Source organism: Lissotriton vulgaris, chromosome 7 (genome assembly GCF_964263255.1).
Source record: "Lissotriton vulgaris chromosome 7, aLisVul1.2, whole genome shotgun sequence".
Taxonomy (NCBI): Eukaryota; Metazoa; Chordata; class Amphibia; order Caudata; family Salamandridae; genus Lissotriton; species Lissotriton vulgaris.
In genome coordinates, this window is record NC_141695.1 from 1,414,803,896 (window position 1) to 1,414,823,756 (window position 19,861).

Sequence of the window (19,861 nt, forward strand, 5' to 3'; positions counted from 1 at the left end):
ATATACGGCTGAATCAGCCAAGGGAATGGTAAGAATACTCATAAAGTACGCATGGAGCGACAGAGAGAAATGCCTCCAGGAAATAAAAGATATTGAAGAACTAATATCCAAAGAAAATGACTCCAAGGAAAAAGAAGATCTAAGAGATACCATGATGAAAAGAATCAAGAATTACGAACTGACCATCCGGAAACGTAAACAAACCAAATTCCTTAGAGACGAGCAAGACTACCTCACAGGGAGGATTTTAACATTCGCAAAAAAATTTGATGCCACGAGGAAGCGCCTGGCACAGAGAAATGCGAAAACAACCGAAGCCGAAACTGAGGAGTCAGAAGTCTCGGAAGGCGAACAGGGAGAAGACAACACAGAGAGAAATGAGCCAACTGAGGACCCTTTTTTCGACGAATTCGAAGTCATGAAAGAAACCCGCCTTCGCCCCCAATTACGGAACCTCCCACCAGCACCCCAACCAAAACTAGGAGGAGGACGCGGAGGGGCAAGAGGAGCAAGAGGCGGTGGACAGCAAGCAATATCATCCCCACGAGTGACCAGGAGCGGATTGAACCGCAAGAAACAAGGGATGACCAAGACAACAACATCATAAACCTTTCCAAAAGAGTGTTGACGGATGAGGAGTCCACCATCCTCAAGAAAGGTTTAAGCTTTTGTCCAGCCAATGACTACGACCCAGTAAAAACACGGATCGATCTTTTTAAATACACGCGGAAACTGAAATTCAAAAAAATCTTTCTCCAGAAATCCGAGATTGAAATACCAAACAGCAATATCACGGTTTCCCCAATGGATCCTAACAACACTTTATCCTGCGAAGAACTAGCAGAAACTTTACTGGGACCAACACAAGAACTTATGTCGAATGAAGATAGGGATGTGACACAATCACAGCAGAATACAGAACAAAAACGTGATCCTAGTCACTGGAAGAACAAATCCAAAAAACTACCAATCTCCAGTTATGATGCAATAGATCTCTTTAACGAGGCAGTCCTAGAAGATCTAGACAGAGTTGCGTCTGCCACAAAGAAACAGATAAATCATAAATCCTCTAATATCACCAAAGGAGAATGGCAAGCGATCAGAGCACTTAAGGAGGACACAACGATCGAAATAAAACCTTCTGACAAAGGAGGGAACATTGTCATTTTTGAACGAGAAGACTACCGAACAGAGGCCTTAAAACAACTGAAAGATATAGAATGTTATACCCCAATAAAAAGAACAGAGTACAACAAGAGCGTTGTGACTTTTCATAACATGCTGGATGATTGGCAGAAAGAAGGTATGATATCGATGGACGAATATCTCTTTCTGAAATGTGAGGCACCGGTGTTACCAACATTCTATCACCTACCTAAGGTGCATAAACATCCGACAAAGCCTCCTGGACGCCCTATTGTGTCCTCAATAGGCAGTCTTCTCGAAAATACCTCCAGATTTATCGACTCCTATTTGGCACCCTTTGTCAAAGACCTACCGTCATATTTGAAGGACACTCAGAACTTTCTTAATGTCATTGACAATGTCACATGGGACCCAGAAATGTTACTAATCACCTTGGACGTGGTAAATTTGTATACTTCGATTGACCATGAACAGGGCCTGAGTGCAGTTAAGTGGTTTTTAGATCAGAAACCGTCACATTTCAAAAGTCACAGTAATATGATTATGTCAATGACTAGATTTTGTTTGTTTAATAACATCTTTATTTTTGATGGTATTTTATACAATCAGAGAAGGGGAACTTCGATGGGCTCGTGCTTCTCCCCCAGCTACGCGAATTTATTCGTGGGCTGGTGGGAGAAGCACGAAGCCTGGAGTGACTCCAACCAGACATGGACAGATAAAATACTCATGTGGACAAGGTATATTGACGACCTTTTCATAATTTGGCAAGGGGATCGTCAATCTGCGGAAGAGTATATAAACATATTGAACAACAATACGCTTAACCTCAAATTCACCAGCACCATAAGTGCAACGAACATTAATTATCTGGACCTAGAAATTTATGTGTATAATAACACTCTCCACACACGCCTGTACAGAAAACCAACAGCAGGCAATGCGGTCCTGCACGCCAAATCTTACCACCCTAAGAGCTTGATTAGGAATGTGCCTTATGGAGAAACGTTACGCCTGAAGAGAAATTGCTCTCTGGAGAAAGATTATATAACAGCAGAGAGAGAGGCGAACATGAGATTTGAGCGTAGAGGTTACAATATCAATACCTTAAAACAAGCCAGTGCCAAAGCCTCTGGAATCAATAGGAGGGACCTCCTGATTCCAAAAACTAAAACTGAGGCTTCCGAGGAAGTACGGATGATTACTGAATTCAGTACCAAATCGGCGGAAATAGTCAAGATTTTCCAGAAACACTGGCATATACTAGAAGCAGACAGAATCCTTAGGAAAGATCTGCCAAAAAGACCACCAATAACATATAGGAGGTGCCCCTCCTTGGCAGATCATTTGGTCCACAGCCATTTCAAATCTCAGAATAAAACCATCAAAATATCACAGTCAGTGGGGTTTTTCCCCTGTCTTAAATGTAAGGCATGTAAATTCAGCTGCAAGAAAACAGAATACCCAAATCGTACAGGTGACAATAAACCGAACATTAAGATCAAACAGTTGCTGAACTGCAACTCAGAGTACACGGTTTATTGTCTTACATGTCCATGTAAACTGCGTTACATCGGCAGTACTATTAAACCGGTAAAACTCAGAATTCTCGAACACATGCGGGCTATTACTAACAACGATAAATCCTATCCAGTAGCCCGCCATTTTGCTCAAGAACATCAGAGCAAATGGGAGAAACTGAGTTTTTACTGCATTGATCAGGTCCCCAAACAGGAACGAGGTGGAGACAGAGATAAATCTCTGAGGATCTTAGAATCCAAACACATCATTGGCCTCAAAACCATCACTCCTTGGGGACTCAATAACAACGAGGAACTTTGGGTACACCTGTAGATTGCTGTAATAATGGGGAGACAGAGTGGATTTAAAAACTGAACAAAAGACACCTTGCCACTTTCCCCACTAACATGCCTTTGTTTCCTTCTCTTTTCATTACATTTTTAATTCCTTAGACATGTATATTACGCACACAGTAGAGTATGCCCATTCAGGGCTGAATAACGAACTCAAAACAAGGAACTGAAATTGAGCAAATGTAAATGCTTTATTTATGTTTTGAATCTTTTTTTTCCACTATGAATGTGCATATGAATTTGAAAATGAATGATAAACGTTAATGGTTTTTAAATGAGCACTATGCACTTTTGACACAACCACCATGTATAAGTATTGGCTAACGTGAGAAATGCATGTTACAATATGGCGCCCACTAAATTCAGAGAAGAATTGTCCTTTCTCTATTACTATTGTATAATGGACCAATGACTTTAAAATGGTGGCTTTGATTTTATCACAAACGTTGCACTGACGAAGCCTGTGAAGGCGAAACGCATCTGCGAGGGGTGAGGGGGTTCTGGTGATTAAAATTCTTCAAACGGATACCAGTGTGCCGGTCCCGTCTTTTCTTCTGACAACCGTATGACATCAGGAGTTGTGTAGCTATATATATATATATATATATATATATATATATATATATATATATATATATATTCACTGAAAAAACCATAGGTTTCACACCAGTTATAGTTACCTGGAAATTTTAAAGACATAAAACCATTGAAATTCCCACGTTATAGTTAGTTGGACTCACTATAACTTGCGCGTGTAATGCACTGCTGATGACATCACATATTACATCACTCATGACATGGTCAGTGACATCACTGATGACATCACTGATGACACCATCCAGTGAATGTGTGCCTTTCTGAAAAATAAATGTTTTATATATGTATATGTAAAGGTCGAGGGAAGAATAAATGTTTAAATAAGTGTCTAAATGGATGTTTTTAAAAAAAAAAATGATTGGTTAACTAGCTTATTAAGTGTATCTTAGTGAATACATATATTAGCGAGTAATGTTTAAATATTTAAATATATGTATCAGTGTTTCACTTTGTGTATAAGTGGCTGCATGGGTTGGTGAGTAGCTACATGTGTGTGTATATGGGTTATTAGATGTTTTTTTAGTATCTTTATAATTGTCTGTTTGATTTGGTGGGGGTGTTACTTAGCACATAGATGCATCAATGACTGACTCACTGTTTGTATGTGTTTTGAAGACAGCATATGTGCCGGACTGTAAGTGAATGACTGTCTCACTAGTGTCTTTATCAGTAACTACATATGTTTTAATCTAGTATATGTGAGTATTGATGTATATAAGTGAGTATATGTGAGAGTGAGAGATTGAAAGAGTTCTTGTTTTTATAAGTATGTGTTTCTATAAGTGATTGTTTAAGAGAGTAAGTATGTGTAAGTTTCCTTAGAAGTAAGGTGGTAGTGTGTGTATAGCTGTATATGCAAAAAAATGGATGTTCAATAGTTTATTTGCATGTGTGAGTATGTGTGTGAGCAACGTTTGGAACACTGTCGGTGTGTTAACGGATGTAAAGGTGTCTCACTACATATGATAAGTGAGTATATGTATGAATGACTATATAGAACTGTTGGTGAATGAGTGGATGTGTATATAAATGGTGGAAAAACTGAATTGGTTGTTGTAACTGGTATAGGTATCTCCACTTTTTTGTAAATGTTAGTTTCTATTTTCGAATATGTGTTTCAAGGGTTACTTTACAGTGAAAGGAGGTCAGTCGCTCTGTCACAAGGATGGTGTCATCAGTGATGTCATGAGTGATGTCACTGACCATGTCATGAGTGATGTAATATGTGATGTCATCAGCAGTGCATTGCACGCGCAAGTTATAGTGAGTCCAACTAACTATAACGTGGGAATTTCAATGGTTTTATGTCAGTAAAATTTCCAGGTAACTATAACTGGTGTGAAACCTATGGTTTTTCAGTAAATTTAATAGGTTTTTTAAATGCTAATTCCTAACTATAACTGGTGTGAAACCTATGGTTTTTCAGTGAATTTCATAGGTTTTTTAACTGCTAATTCCTAACTTTTTATAGGGCCTCATACCTATGTGTTTTTTAGTGAATTTCTAAGGTTATTTTTTCGCAAATATCTATAGCTTAGAAAGGTATGTTTTTCTAAAAATGAATCCTATATTGTATATTAATATAATATTTTTTTTTTTTAAGTATATTCTCTTTTTTTTTATATTTCACTCTGGCGCGCTCCCGGTGCGCGTACCGGTGAGCGCCCCGGTGCGCGTACCGGGGCGCGTCCCGTCAGCGCACCAACAAAAAAAAAGAAAAAAAAAATAATGAAGGAGTGAGCATGAGGAATGGGGACAAAGAGAGTGGTGTAAAGAGAAAGAGAGCTAGAGGGAGAAACACAGAGGGACTGTGTAATAGATAGTAAAACAGAGAAAAGGTATAAGAGGAAGTAACTGAGAAAAGGAAAATGAATAAGGGAGCAAAAGAAGAGAAGAAAGAGGAAGAAAACTAAAGCAGATGTTCTGGGAGAATGTGAATGGGTGATGAGAGTAAAAGGAAGCAGAGTAAAGGAGGAGGAATGAAAGGTAGTGACGGAACCAGAGAAAAGGAACAGTGGTGACGGAGGGAAAGAAAATAGCAGTGAGTGTAAGTAAAGAGGAGTGAAAGAGGGTGGATAAAGGTGAATAAGGGTAAGACATGGGGAGTGACAGAAAGAAAGAACAGAGAGAGTAAAGGAAGGAGTGTCAGAAAGGGTCTAAGTGAAGCAGAAAAAAAGGAAAGAGAGGGAGTGTGGGTGAGCAGGGGCACTGAAAGAAGTTGAATGTGGTAGGAAAGTAAGGAAAAGAGAAGTAAATATGGAGGATAAGAATAAGTGAGGGAAGCAGAGTAAGAAAACAGGGGTGAGGTAGGGTGAGAGAAAAGTAGTGAAGTTAAAGCAAAGGGTGATGACAAACTACATTTTGTAGTCACACTTACCATATAATTAATGAAAACTTACTTGCATCTTTAAACTACACTTTGTATCTGTGAAAGACAAAAGAAAAAAACAAGTTATAATTAGTAAAATATATATTTTAAAATAGAAGAAACAGGTCAAGAGGTAAAAAAATCAAAAAAAGTGTACTAAGAAATAAAGCAATAGTGAAGGATACAAAAACAGAAATAAAGTAATGTAGAAAGACAAAAAAGAGGGAAAAAGAAATAGAAAGAGAACAAATTACTGAAGATAAGTAAGATACTAAAAGAATGTGAGATACCAAAACGAAATCAGGAAAGAGAAGAAAGTAAAAGGAAAATGAGTGAAAAGGAGGGGAGTCTAAATGAGGAACTATTAATAAGAAAGAGGAATGGAAGATGACTGAGAGTGAGTGAAGGGGAGTCACAGAGTGAAGAGATGAAAGGAATGAGGTTAATATAGAACGATAGAGGAAAAAGGAGTGAGAAAGTAAGTACACAGAAAGAGAAAGGGAAGGACTGAGTGAACTGCAGTACAATGAGTGACGAAAGGAAAAAGAGTAAAGGAGCAAAGGAAGGAAAGAGAGGGGAAGAGAACTAAAGCAGTGGTACTGAGAGAATGTGAGAAAGCTGAAAAGTGGTGGAAGGGAGAGAGGAAATGCAGACAGTTGAAATTGGATTGAGGAGTTGTGAAAGAAGTGGAGTAAAGGAACAGCGATGAAACAAAGTGAAAAAAGGCAGTGTAAGTGAGTAAAGAGAGCTAAATAAGGGTGGAAAAAGGAAAATGAGTGTGAGACAATGGGAATACAATATAAATTACACAATACAAACTATAGAATGACTTATACAATATGTTACATTGTTTATTTTTGCTGTTCTCAGAATATATTGAATTTCACTTAAATTAGTGAGTTCAAACTCTTCATCATATAACAGTGGGAAAAAAAACACAATCTAAAAGATTGTGTTTAAAAAAAACCCATAAAAACTTACAAATCATATATGTACACTAATCTTTGATTCACTTACTTTTCCTTGAGGCCAAATGGAAGATAGTGAAGGTCCTTTTGGTGGAAAAAAAGTCTGCTGTTCTCTATAACTTCCATTTCATCGACTTCCTATGAAAAAAGATCTAAGAACATCATACCTTACACTTTCCTTACGGCCAAATCGTGTCAGATATATGAGTATTTTTTACTATGAGATCCACTTACAGTACCTATATGAGATAAATAATTTTAAACATTAGACTAACTAACTAACTAACTTTTATTAACTACTCCCGTCTTCAAAGGCCAATTACCTTTACTAAAACTTTGATTTTAAAAACACTAGGTAAGAATTTTTAAAGTCATAAGGCAAACATTGTTTATAAGTCAAATGAGAATCATTGCAGTAACTCCAACCTTTTTGACATTTTAAGTAGCATGTATAGTGTCCTGATGTTGTCCAAGAACCGTCATGATAAATAATAGCTACAGTTGTAAAGGTTCTTCCTGAAATTGATAACTGAGAAGCCACAACATTTTTGATAGAAGTTGTCAATTTAGTTCCATCAGGTCTACATCGTTGGAAAACTAAAATGATATACTGACCATAACTTTGTATAAATAATGTGAATAGCATTGGACACTTACATTGGGTACACACCATATTATGATCTGCTGCTTTAATTAGATTTTTAAATGACACTGATTTACAGTCTGGTAAAGTCAAATATATAAATCTTTCATTGTCTATTCTAGTAGTACTTGATGAACTACAGTTGTGGCAGTCATGCTGCCATTGATAAGAAATGCTAAAAAGATTATCTACATCTACACCTTCATCTTCTAAAACACCAAACATATACATTAAAAATTCCTGACAATCCTGCTGAATATTCTGTGAAAATGTATCTTGACCAGAACACATATCTAAAATATTTTGAATTTCTGTTACACTTTCTATTTTTGCTCTATCACTATTACATTTCTCAAACACAGAATTCAATAAACCACACAATCTTTGATCCCGATTTTCAACAATCTGTTCTTGTAAAGTTTGAAGAAAAAAAACAACATTACATACATTACATTAGCATAGCAGTTGACACCAGAACTGTTTTCAAACTGAAATCCAACAACATTTTCATCAGAATCCTTTTTCTTTCTGTTTTGAATAACAGTTTCATCTACTTTTTGTCTTTTTGCTACTACCTCACTGCAATTATTCTCATTTCTTCTTTTTCGGCCTACCACACGTTTTTCAAACAGAGGATATTGAGGCAAATGTGGCGTATACTCTCTTCTTAACCTATTGTATTCTTTAACACAATCTAGATCTGCACAAATCTTTGTCTCATCACACTCAATCAAGTACAATCCTGATAAAGTTCTGACTCGTGATAATGCCACATATGCCATACCCTCTTTAAACACAGATCTTCCAATGTTCACCAAAGCACTATCTACACTTAAACCTTGAGATTTATGAATTGTCACCGCATATGCCAAACAAACAGGAAACTGTTTTCGGCGAACATATAAGTCTTTTACAAGCAAAAATCTAGCAGAACAACAACTGATTTGTTGTACTTGCTCAATACCATCAAATCTTATTTTTAAAAATTCAATTCCATCTCTATTGCTATAATTCACAAAATCAACAACATAACCCCTTGCTCCATTTACCAGACCTCTTTCAACATTTAAATTCCTTCTCAAAATGATACGACAATTTAAACACACATTCAGAGTCTTTTCAAAACCAGCTGTTTTAGAAATACTTTTCTCTAATGAAAACAATTGTTGCACCCATATGCTCTATTTTATCTATTGCTTCCAGTTTCACAATCTCTTTATTTTCTAACTTTAACATTTTGTTGTTGAAGATGGAACATTCTTGCAGAGTTGGCATCAAACATATCCCAGATTTCTTCTCAGTAATTTTTAAAAAAATATTCTCTGGAAGAATGTTTTCATTTGGATACAAATTTGAAATTAATCGAGCATGTAAAGCTTCTTTCCCAAGCTCACTTACTTTTCCGATTCTTACATCTTGTAGAATATTTTTATAATCTTCATCCTTTGCCTGTCGCATATTTTGAAGCAGTTCAGCATATTTAAAATTTAACCATATATTAACGTTTCCAATGCTTCCAAGGGACTTCCTGGTATCTTCATGCGTAAGCATTTTAAACACTGGTTGTCCTTTTACTGGAGTCAACTGCAGTAGATCTCCAAAAACAATAATGTGTTTTCCTCCAAATAACACATCATACTCTGTTCTAAGAATTTCTTGCATTCTCAAATGCACAAAAGCAAGCATTAGATTTGAGACCATGCTTACTTCATCAATGATAAGAAGTTTCATTTTCTTGAAGACTCTGGAAACCTCAGAACACGCATCTCCAGATAACTTGTTGTAATGCAATTTATTATCATGCTCAACTGGCAGCATCAGTAAACGATGTAGAGTAATCCCTTTAATGTTATGTGCTGCCAGTCCAGTTGGAGCGGTTACAACACAAGACAGCGGTGATTCAGTCCTTTTCTGCAAATAAGTTACAATGGCTTTAATCAGAAAACTTTTTCCTGTTCCCACTTCTCCACTTACGTACAGTCGAACAGGCTTAAATGATGTACATGAGCACACTTTTTTCTCATGTCTGAATCCATGTTCAATCTGTTCTGTAACTTCGTCATATATCTTTTTCTGCTCAACGTTTAGTTGCTTTACCAAATCTTCTAAGTTAACTCCATCCTCTTGAGCTTGTTCCATAGCTCTTTAGCTCTTTCCACCTCATCCATGGCAGTTGCAGCTTTATTTTGGATAATTGGTCCTCCTAGTGGATCCTGACTCAATGAAGTAGAACTCTGACTGTCTTGAGAACTGTCTCTAGCAATCTCTTCAGCAATTGTGGTTTCTTGCTCTATTTCTTCGTTCAACATTTGCAGATAATTTGGAAAAACAGGACATTCTATGGTATCCTTAGTTGCATTAAAAGAATCTTCATAACAGAGAAAATCTCCAAGTAGTTCCTCTTCTGTACGCTGTGGCTTAAAGAGTTGCAAAAGAGCTAAATAGTAAAATTCTCTTTTGTCTGGAGCTTCGCAACTCAATTTTCGATGATTAATCAAATGGCCTTTTCTCTGCTTCACTAGACATCCTTCATACCCAATGACAGCATATTTTCCATTATTGATATCTTCTGTGATGTTCCTCTTATAACTGTAGTTTTCCAGAACTTCATACAAACAAGTGTTCTCAAGGTGAGTACTTCTATTGGGATAGTATGTATCCAACATGTTTGTCTTCAAAATATCTGTACTGTTTGGTTCTTTCTCCGCCAAATATTCAATTTCTTGTACAGATTTCAAAACTCGGTTTCGTGTTGCAGCAAGACCTAGACTCACCCAAATGATTGTTCTTGATTTGGCATAGAGACTTGCTGATGATAACCGATCAGAACATTCATATGCTCCAATTTCTCGATGCGACAACATCTTCAGACTGAAACTGTATAATTTCTTGCTTAGACTCTTTTCATGTGAAATGTTCTCCCACATTTCCTTCAGTTCTGTCTTTTCTTTTTTTGTGATGTAAGATGTCACATATCGAGCCACAGCAATAGAGTTGTCAGCAACGAACTGAATATCCATGTTAGCATTCCACATGGACAAAATCACTGGGTTGTAGTTGTTGATGTACTTGGACTCTTCGTTTCTTTTTAAATTATATGTATTTTTGGGTGATTTCCTCGTCACAGTATGTCGTAGAGATGACATCAAATTATTTACTCTTCCCTTAGAAATCACTGGTCGTGGAAACGCAAAACGACATTTCGTGTAGTACCTTTCCTTGTTTTTGAATTTTCGACTACAGTACTTTCCACAACGATGAGATTGAAAACGTAAAACTTGTTGCCTTAAACTGTTTTCTTCAATAGTTTTCGGAACAGCACATGTTGAATTCTCTTCAATGAAACTCATCACTGTTTCATCCGAATCTGATCCAAATTTGGGTGCATCTTTAATCCATAACAACATATGTATATGAGGAGCACCTCTCGCTTGATATTCCTTCCTCCAAAAGAAATCCAAAACCTCTCCAAGGGGAGGATTTTTTTTGTTGGTAATAAAAGACATCATAGCTTCAAATCTATGATTAAAATATCTGCAAACATTCACTGGATCCAAAGAACACAGTTCCCCAGGTGTTTTCAATTCTATATTTTGTATGTTTCCATTTGCCTCTCGTAGAAATTGAAGTAAGTCATCCCATGCATACTCAGCACAGCTAAGAGTGAGGAACCATGTAGGAGTTCCTAAGTTTCTTAGCATACATTTCAATTCCCCAGGACGACGGAACCAATACTTGTTTGTTCCACGCTGACATGCCATGAGATTGATTAGCTGAGATTCCAAAATACTGTCTTGCAGATTGACTTTCTCCATAAAGTCCCTTGCTGAAACATTTTGCAGATGAGCTCCCCTTTTCAATATGTGATTAACTGCATAAGAAGGTCCAGACAAATCACTTTCATACAGTAGATGAAACAAATACGGAATGCATTGACGAAACCTTGGATCTTCAGCATATAATCTTAAAGTCCGGTATTCAGCTGCAGGAATTTGAACTGGTCGATCGTCATATCGTCCACCTCGACCTGTTGGAAATAGCTGTGGAAAACAACGAGCTTCCAAACTTTCTTCCCATACACTAATAGGACTTCCTTTTGCTGCTTTCATTTGAAACAAGTCAATTGCATTCCCCATTACTTCTTTGGAATGCAAAGGATGAACAGTATAATGTTCATATATTTCTTCACTTCTACACACATCAACTTTTTCAATTTGGCCAACTGAACAATCACTGCCTTCTTCTGTAGCTGTTTCCTCTGCTCCAACACTTACATCTTTATAGTACTCATTGTTTTTGACCAAATACAACGTTGCCTTTTTGACTTTCCTAACATCCACTAAATCTTGCCAGATTTTCTTACTCTTTGTCGGAACCCCATTAACTAGAATAACCAGAGGATCCTCTTCTACTCTTTCTACACCAATTGTATCAATATTTTTCTCTTGACATCTAGAGGCAAATAAACAACTCTTCCCTTTAATCCTCTTTGTAAATCTGTAGGAGGTAATTTCCCTATCTTAGGCTCCATGCGAACAATAGCTTGAAAAGGATGGACACATTGAATCAAAATTGATTCATAAGTATTTAAATCCATCAATTCAGAAGGAATATCTATCAACTGACGATTATTATGAGCAGCTCTAGCAGGCATTCTATTTTCATTTAATTTTTTCAAACAATAATTACAAATACGGTGTTCAAAACTCAAATCAAAAGAATTCTCCACCAACAAATAACTTACAAAATCCTTCCATTCACTATTATTTTCCAATTCACATTTTGCATATAAATCAACTAACCTAGTCTGAATCTTATAATGAGTCAGTCGACAACACACACAAGTTAAATTAGGCCTTTCACTTGATTTCACCTTAAACTTGGTAATTTCCTCGTCAAATTTTTCTGTACTTGAAATCTGTACATTGTCTTCCACATTACCATCCATTACTATATCCATTTCTACACTGTCCTCTTTGTTCCCAAAATAACAAAACTCAATTTCTTCACAAATAGTCTTCACATCTACTTCAGATCCATGCAAAAGAGCACTGTTTAACTGTTTAAGCTTAAGTGCTGGACTTTTTGCATAATACAACCTTCTCTCTAATTTCCTCACCTTATTACGATGCACTGCTAACATCCTAAAATTATGAAAAACACTCTGACATACTTTTCTAGAAAGACAAGCCAGTGAATGCCCATGCAAACCTGTGTTTTCTCTCACTCTGCAAGGATCTAACTCTTGCAAGATCTTCATTTTTTGTTTTAGACTTTTCTTACTATATGTACGTCAGAAATTTCGAAGCAAATCGATTGAATCCTGTCGCACACTACAAATACTACTGCACTTCCATGTGTACACTGGACCCTTAGTACGTCTCCCTAAAACTTCATCACCTAACACCTCTTCTGCATCTCTAGACATAAGTTTCTCTTTTTCCATCACACAACCATCTTTCACCTCATATGCTCGACCACTGGTGTCAACTGCATGCACCAAATCATTTTCCTGAAAGTAACTCTCCTCATTAAAAATGGCTCAGAACTTGAACTATGCATCCATTCTCCAGAAAATACTTCACAAAAATTAGTCCGATTAATAATTCTTTTCCATCTACTGTTCGATTTGAAAACATCAAATGCCTTATTAAGTATCCTAATTCTATTGATTACTAAAATAAATATTTTTTTCTTAACTTCAAAAGCCTGATCAACAATCTTCTCTACACTTTTCTTTTTCTTGTAAAAAGCAGCTCTCTGTTTACCTTTCTTTTAATTTTTTAGCAAATTTAAAACTACCCTATTGCGAAACATTCATCTACGAATGTCCCTAAATTGATTTAACCTTCTATTGCTATCCATACTCTTCTCTCCTGCTCCAATAGAGACATTTTTTGAGGGCCTCTCTTTCCTTATTAGATCTGCTCTCTGCTTCTGGATCTTCACATTACCGTTAACATTTCTTTTTGATCTACATAAGTTGCGAAGAAAAGACTTAATTGTCTTACCAGGAGCTTTTCTGGTGTTTTTTGAAGTACTTGTTGTAGAGGATTCCTTTAATTCCTTTGATGATTTTGTTCTTTTACGTATGGTATTTTTTCTACTCCTTTGCCTTGACAGCATTTTTGCTTGCTTTTAAAATGTTGATTTCAATCTGTGGTTCTGAAAAAAATAACACATTAAAGACCACTATTAGCAAACAACAAAGTAATGACAAAAAGCAAACAATATAAACACTAATTTGCAACATATTAAAGTTTATACCACAGCAACTCAGGGCCTTATTTATGAAGGCCTTGCGCCACCAATGCGTCCCATGTTAAAAGAGACGCACCGGTGCCACAAGCCAATCATAAATAAGGGCCAAATGTAAATACCATTGATTTGCCCCCAAAATCGTTTTTTGAATAACATTTAAGAAACACTGCGCAGAACCTATGTACAACCACTTAATATCTCTTTTGAAACCTCACTGTTTCCCAAAATACAAATCCTCTATCTTGCAAATGTTCATAGCAAGCATTATCAAAAAGCAAAAAACAAACCAACAGCAAACAAACTCAGGGCCTTATTTATGAAGGCCTTGCGCCACCAGAGCGTCACTTATTTCCCATGTTTAAAGTGATGCACCAGCAGCACAAGGCAATCATAAATAAGGGCCAAATGAAAATACCATTGATTTGCCCCCAAAATCGTTTTTTAATAACATTTTAGAAACACAGCAAAGATCCTATGTACAAGCACTCAATTTCACTACTGAACCCTCACTATTTCACAAACTACGAATCCTCTATCTTGCAAATGTTGATATCAAGCATTATCAAAAAGCAAGACACAAACCAACAACAAAAAAACTCAGGGCCTTATTTATGAGGCCCTTGCGCCACCAGTGTGTCACTTTCTTCCCATGTTAAAAGTGACATACCGGCGCCACAAGACAATCATAAATAAGGGCCAAATGTAAATACAATTGATTTGCCCCCAAAATCGTTTTTTGAATAACATTTAAGAAACACTGCGCAGAGCCTATGTACAACCACTCAATATCACTTTTGAAACCTCACTGTTCCCCAAAATACAAATCCTCTATCTTGCAAATGTTCATAGCAAGCATTATCAAAAAGCAAAAAACAAACCAACAGCAAACAAACTCAGGGCCTTATTTATGAAGGCCTTGCGCCACCAGAGCATCACGTATTTCCCATGTTTAAAGTGATGCACCGGCAGCACAAGGCAATCATAAATCAGGGCCAAATGAAAATACCATTGATTTGCCCCCAAAATCGTTTTTTGAATAACATTTTAGAAACACAGCGAAGTTCCTATTTACAAGCACTCAATTTCACTACTGAACCCTCACTATTTCACAAAATATAAATCCTCTATCTTGCAAATGTTGATATCAAGCATTATCAAAAAGCAAGACACAAACCAACAACAAAAAAACTCAGGACCTTATTTATGAAGGCCTTGCGCCACCAGTGCGTCACTTTCTTCCCATGTTAAAAGTGACGTACCAGCGCCAAAAGGCAATCATAAATAAGGGCCAAATGTAAATACCATTGATTTGCCCCCAAAATCGTTTTTTGAATAACATTTAAGAAACACTGCGCAGAACCTATGTACAAGCACTCAATATCACTTTTCAAACCTCACTGTTTCCCAAAATACAAATCCTCTATCTTGCAAATGTTCATATCAAGCATTATCAAAAAGCAAAAAACAAACCAACAGCAAACAAACTCAGGGCCTTATTTATGAAGGCCTTGCGCCACCAGAGCGTCACTTTTTTCCCATGTTTAAAGTGATGCACCGGCAGCACAAGGCAATCATAAATCAGGGGCAAATGAAAATACCATTGATTTGCCCCCAAAATCGTTTTTTGAATAACATTTTAGAAACACAGCGAAGTTCCTATTTACAAGCACTCAATTTCACTACTGAACCCTCACTATTTCACAAAATATAAATCCTCTATCTTGCAAATGTTGATATCAAGCATTATCAAAAAGCAAGACACAAACCAACAACAAAAAAACTCAGGACCTTATTTATGAAGGCCTTGCGCCACCAGTGCGTCACTTTCTTCCCATGTTAAAAGTGACGTACCAGCGCCAAAAGGCAATCATAAATAAGGGCCAAATGTAAATACCATTGATTTGCCCCCAAAATCGTTTTTTGAATAACATTTAAGAAACACTGCGCAGAACCTATGTACAAGCACTCAATATCACTTTTCAAACCTCACTGTTTCCCAAAATACAAATCCTCTATCTTGCAAATGTTCATATCAAGCATTATCAAAAAGCAAAAAACAAACCAACAGCAAACAAACTCAGGGCCTTATTTATGAAGGCCTTGCGCCACCAGAGCGTCACTTTTTTCCCATGTTTAAAGTGATGCACCGGCAGCACAAGGCAATCATAAATAAGGGCCAAATGAAAATACCATTGATTTGCCCCCAAAATCGTTTTTTGAATAACATTTTAGAAACACAGCGAAGATCCTATGTACAAGCACTCAATTTCACTACTGAACCCTCACTATTTCACAAAATATGAATCCTCTATCTTGCAAATGTTGATATCAAGCATTATCAAAAAGCAAGACACAAACCAACAACAAAAAAACTCAGGGCCTTATTTATGAAGGCCTTGCGCCACCAGTGCATCACTTTCTTCCCATGTTAAAAGTGACATACCGGCGCCACAAGACAATCATAAATAAGAGCCAAATGTAAATACCATTGATTTGCCCCCAAAACCGTTTTTTGAATAACATTTAAGAAACACAGCGCACCTATGTACAAGCACTCAATTTCACTTTTGAAACCTCACTGTTTCCCAAAGTACAAATCCTCTATCTTGCAAATGTTCATAGCAAGCATTCTCAAAAAGCAAGACACAAACCAACAGCAAAGAAACTCAGGGCCTTATTTATGAAAGCCTTGCGCCACCAGAGCGTCACTTTTTTCCCATGTTTAAAGGGATGCACCGGCAGCACAAGGCAATCATAAATGAAGCCCAAATGTAAATACCATTGATTTGCCACCAAAATCGTTTTTTGAATAACATTTTAGAACCACAGCGAAGATCCTATGTACAAGCAATCAATTTCACTACTGAACCCTCAGTTTCACAAAATACGAATCCTCTATCTTGCAAATGTTGATATCAAGCATTATCAAAAAGCAAGACACAAACCAACAGCAAAGAAACTCAAGGCCTTATTTATGAAGGCCTTGCGCCACCAGTGCGTCACTTTCTTCCCATGTTAAAAGTGACATACCGGCGCCACAAGACAATCATAAATTAGAGCCAAATGTAAATACCATTGCTTTGCCCCAAAAATCGTTTTTTGAATGACATTTAAAAAACACAGCGCAGAACCTATGTACAAGCACTCAATTTCACTTTTAAAACCTTACTGTTTCCCAAAGTACAAATCCTCTTTCTTGCAAATGTTCATAGCAAGCATTATCAAAAAGCAAGACACAAACCAACAGCAAAGAAACTCAGGGCCTTATTTATAAAGTCCTTGCGCCACCAGAGCGTCACTTTTTTCCCATGTTTAAAGTGATGCACCGGCAGCACAAGGCAATCATAAATAAGGGCCAAATGAAAATACCATTGATTTGCCCCCCAAATCGTTTTTTGAATAACATTTTAGAAACACAACACAGGACCTATGTACAAGCATTCAATTTCACTACTGAAACCTCACTGTTTCACAAAATACAAATCCCCTATCTTGCAAATGTTCATAGCAAGCATTTCCAAAAAACATGCCACAAACCAATAAAAAAGAATCTCAATCTGCTTCCAAATCTGAGGTAATGCAAGTGACATCATTCTAAAAGGTTCAAATATATTTATTTAATGAGGCAAACACTATTAATTACTTCTCAAAAATATAAAAGCCATTCTTTTACCCCAAAATCGTTTTTTAAATAACTTTTTACAAACACATCACAAGTCCTATGTACAAGCAATCAATTTCACTACTGAAACTTCACTATCTGCTTCCAAATATTCTCCATAGAGCAAACAAGTCTCTATCCAAATTAAATGAATCATTACTTACCTTTACAAATGCTTTGGGAGATTGAGAACAGTGTCAGACACACACACCAATTTTTCTTTAGCAGAGCAAAAGGTGTGCACTCAATACACTGAAACCAAGACTGGCATAGAAAATCTCTAATTCAACACACATATGCTTTATTTCAACCAATCAAAAGTCTTCCCTCACTATTTTCAAACCAACACCCTTCAGGGGGAAGGGTGTTGGTTTGAAAATAGTGAGGGAAGACTTTTGACCTTTCTATCTGTTACCATAGCAACTCCCTCCTAACTGAACTCTCAGGTTCAAAAGTTTATTCTACAATGTTGCAAAATAAGTCAGCAAGGATGTTTGACCTCTCAATACACCAGCTTATCCAGGGCATTATTGCTTTTAGTGACTTTTTCTTAACCATTCAAATTGCTTCTTACACACAACACAACCATGCACCCTAACTTTCAGTTTTCAACTATCTGAATCCACCAATCATTGCTTGTGATTCAACAGCAGGGAAACTCCACAATTATTTTTTTGTAAACTCCTACTGTTCCAACTGCCATTTCATTCCCACACTTAATCTGACTGCACCAGAACCTTCTCTCATCTGTATGGATTATTGGACATAGCTACATCCACTGGGCTCAAAGGTATGCAGCAAGCAGAAATTATCACAACCTTGATTTATCAAATGTGGAAATCAAGTGGATTGGCCAGAGAGGATTGAGATGTCACCAATTGATACCATTGGTGAAAACCTTTTTGCATTTGCCAAACCCTGACCTCTTAATAGTGCACAGTGGAGGAAATGACTTGGGCACTATGACTGGGGTTGGTCTGGAAATGCTTTTAAAGGACACCTTTGATCAATTGATGACACTTTTTCCACAAACTGCCTTGGTATATTCCAATATATGCCAAAGACAGAAATGGAATTGGTCCAACCAATTTTGTCCACAATTTGAGAAAGCACGGAAACATGTGAATAAATCTGTTTCTGCTTACATGAGAGACTATGGAATGGGTTCAATATACAACAACAACTTGCGTTACAACATGCAAGACATCTACAGAGGAGATGGTGTGCACTTCTCAGATGAGGGGAATAGAATATTCCTCCTGAATTTAAGACTGAGCATTGGAACCTACTTGTAGGAACTTAAATCAGCCACAGAACCCAAAAGCCCTACCTCTGATCACTCATAATGATTTTCTGTTTCTAACTTTTTTCACTATTTTTCACCAAAGTACGCTCCCCGGTACGCTTGCCGGTGCGCGTACCGGCGCTCCCCCCGCGAATTTCTTTAAAAAAAAATTATTTTTTTGGCCTATATGAGCCTCCTAAGCCCCCCTCAGAAACCCTAGGGGGTCAGGGGCTGTCTACCGTTCCCCCTTCTACCCATTCCCAACGTTGTTTGTCCTCCATCTTGTGTCTCCAAAGTACCAAAACACAAAATGGAGGACTCCCGTAACGCTGCCGGTGCGCGTACCGCGGCGCGCACCGGTAAGCGCTCCCAAAAAAAGGTGGGAAAGTAATTTACAGAAAAACCACTGGAGACACTTACACCAAATATAGAATACGCCCTACTACATAGCAGTCCCTACCATTTACCCAAATTTGGTGGTATTCCATTGAGCCATTTGGGCTGTAGCCCTGTCTAAATATCCTGAGGTAAATTACATGACAAAAACACATATGAAAGTGTTAGAATTTACAACCAATTAAAATGTTACTTTCATTTTGTACTTTTATGTGCTGACATTTGATTGGTTATGTACATGAATATATATGAAAAATGAAAGGGAAACACAGCCATTTTGACTACTACTTCCTGAGGTACATTTGGAAAGGATTTTCACTCAAACTTCAACTGCTTTGACAAAGGTAAGTTGTTAATTTTAAAGGAGAACTATGTTATGCACTTTAAGTTAATTTGGGAAAACGTTCTCAGATAGTTATATACTGTCCCTCTGTAAGAGTTAGACATTGAGATAGGCTTGTCTATTATAATTATGGATTGAGTTAGGCTTCTCTGGAATAATTATGAATTTACTTAGGCTTCATCACAGGCACTTTTTAATAGTTCTACTTCCTGCCTGAAACCATACACTGCCCAAAGATAACTTCACTGTTAAAAACTCACAAGTACCTGTCTGAACTTAAACCCAACAGTGCCCTATCTCTACTGATATATTTATTTTC

At 37.0% G+C, this 19,861-nt stretch overlaps 1 protein-coding gene across 1 annotated transcript in view; it reads right to left on the reverse strand.

Annotated features, from left to right (window-relative positions):
- Window positions 1-3,154: 3,154 nt before the first annotated feature.
- The window catches only part of LOC147705750 (uncharacterized), a 68,172-nt gene continuing 51,465 nt past the window's right edge, over window positions 3,155-19,861 (reverse strand). The window contains exon 3 of the mRNA XM_086929557.1: window positions 3,155-3,186. Within this exon, the coding sequence (XP_086785683.1) occupies window positions 3,155-3,186 (32 nt within the window). The remainder of the gene's footprint in view (window positions 3,187-19,861) is intronic.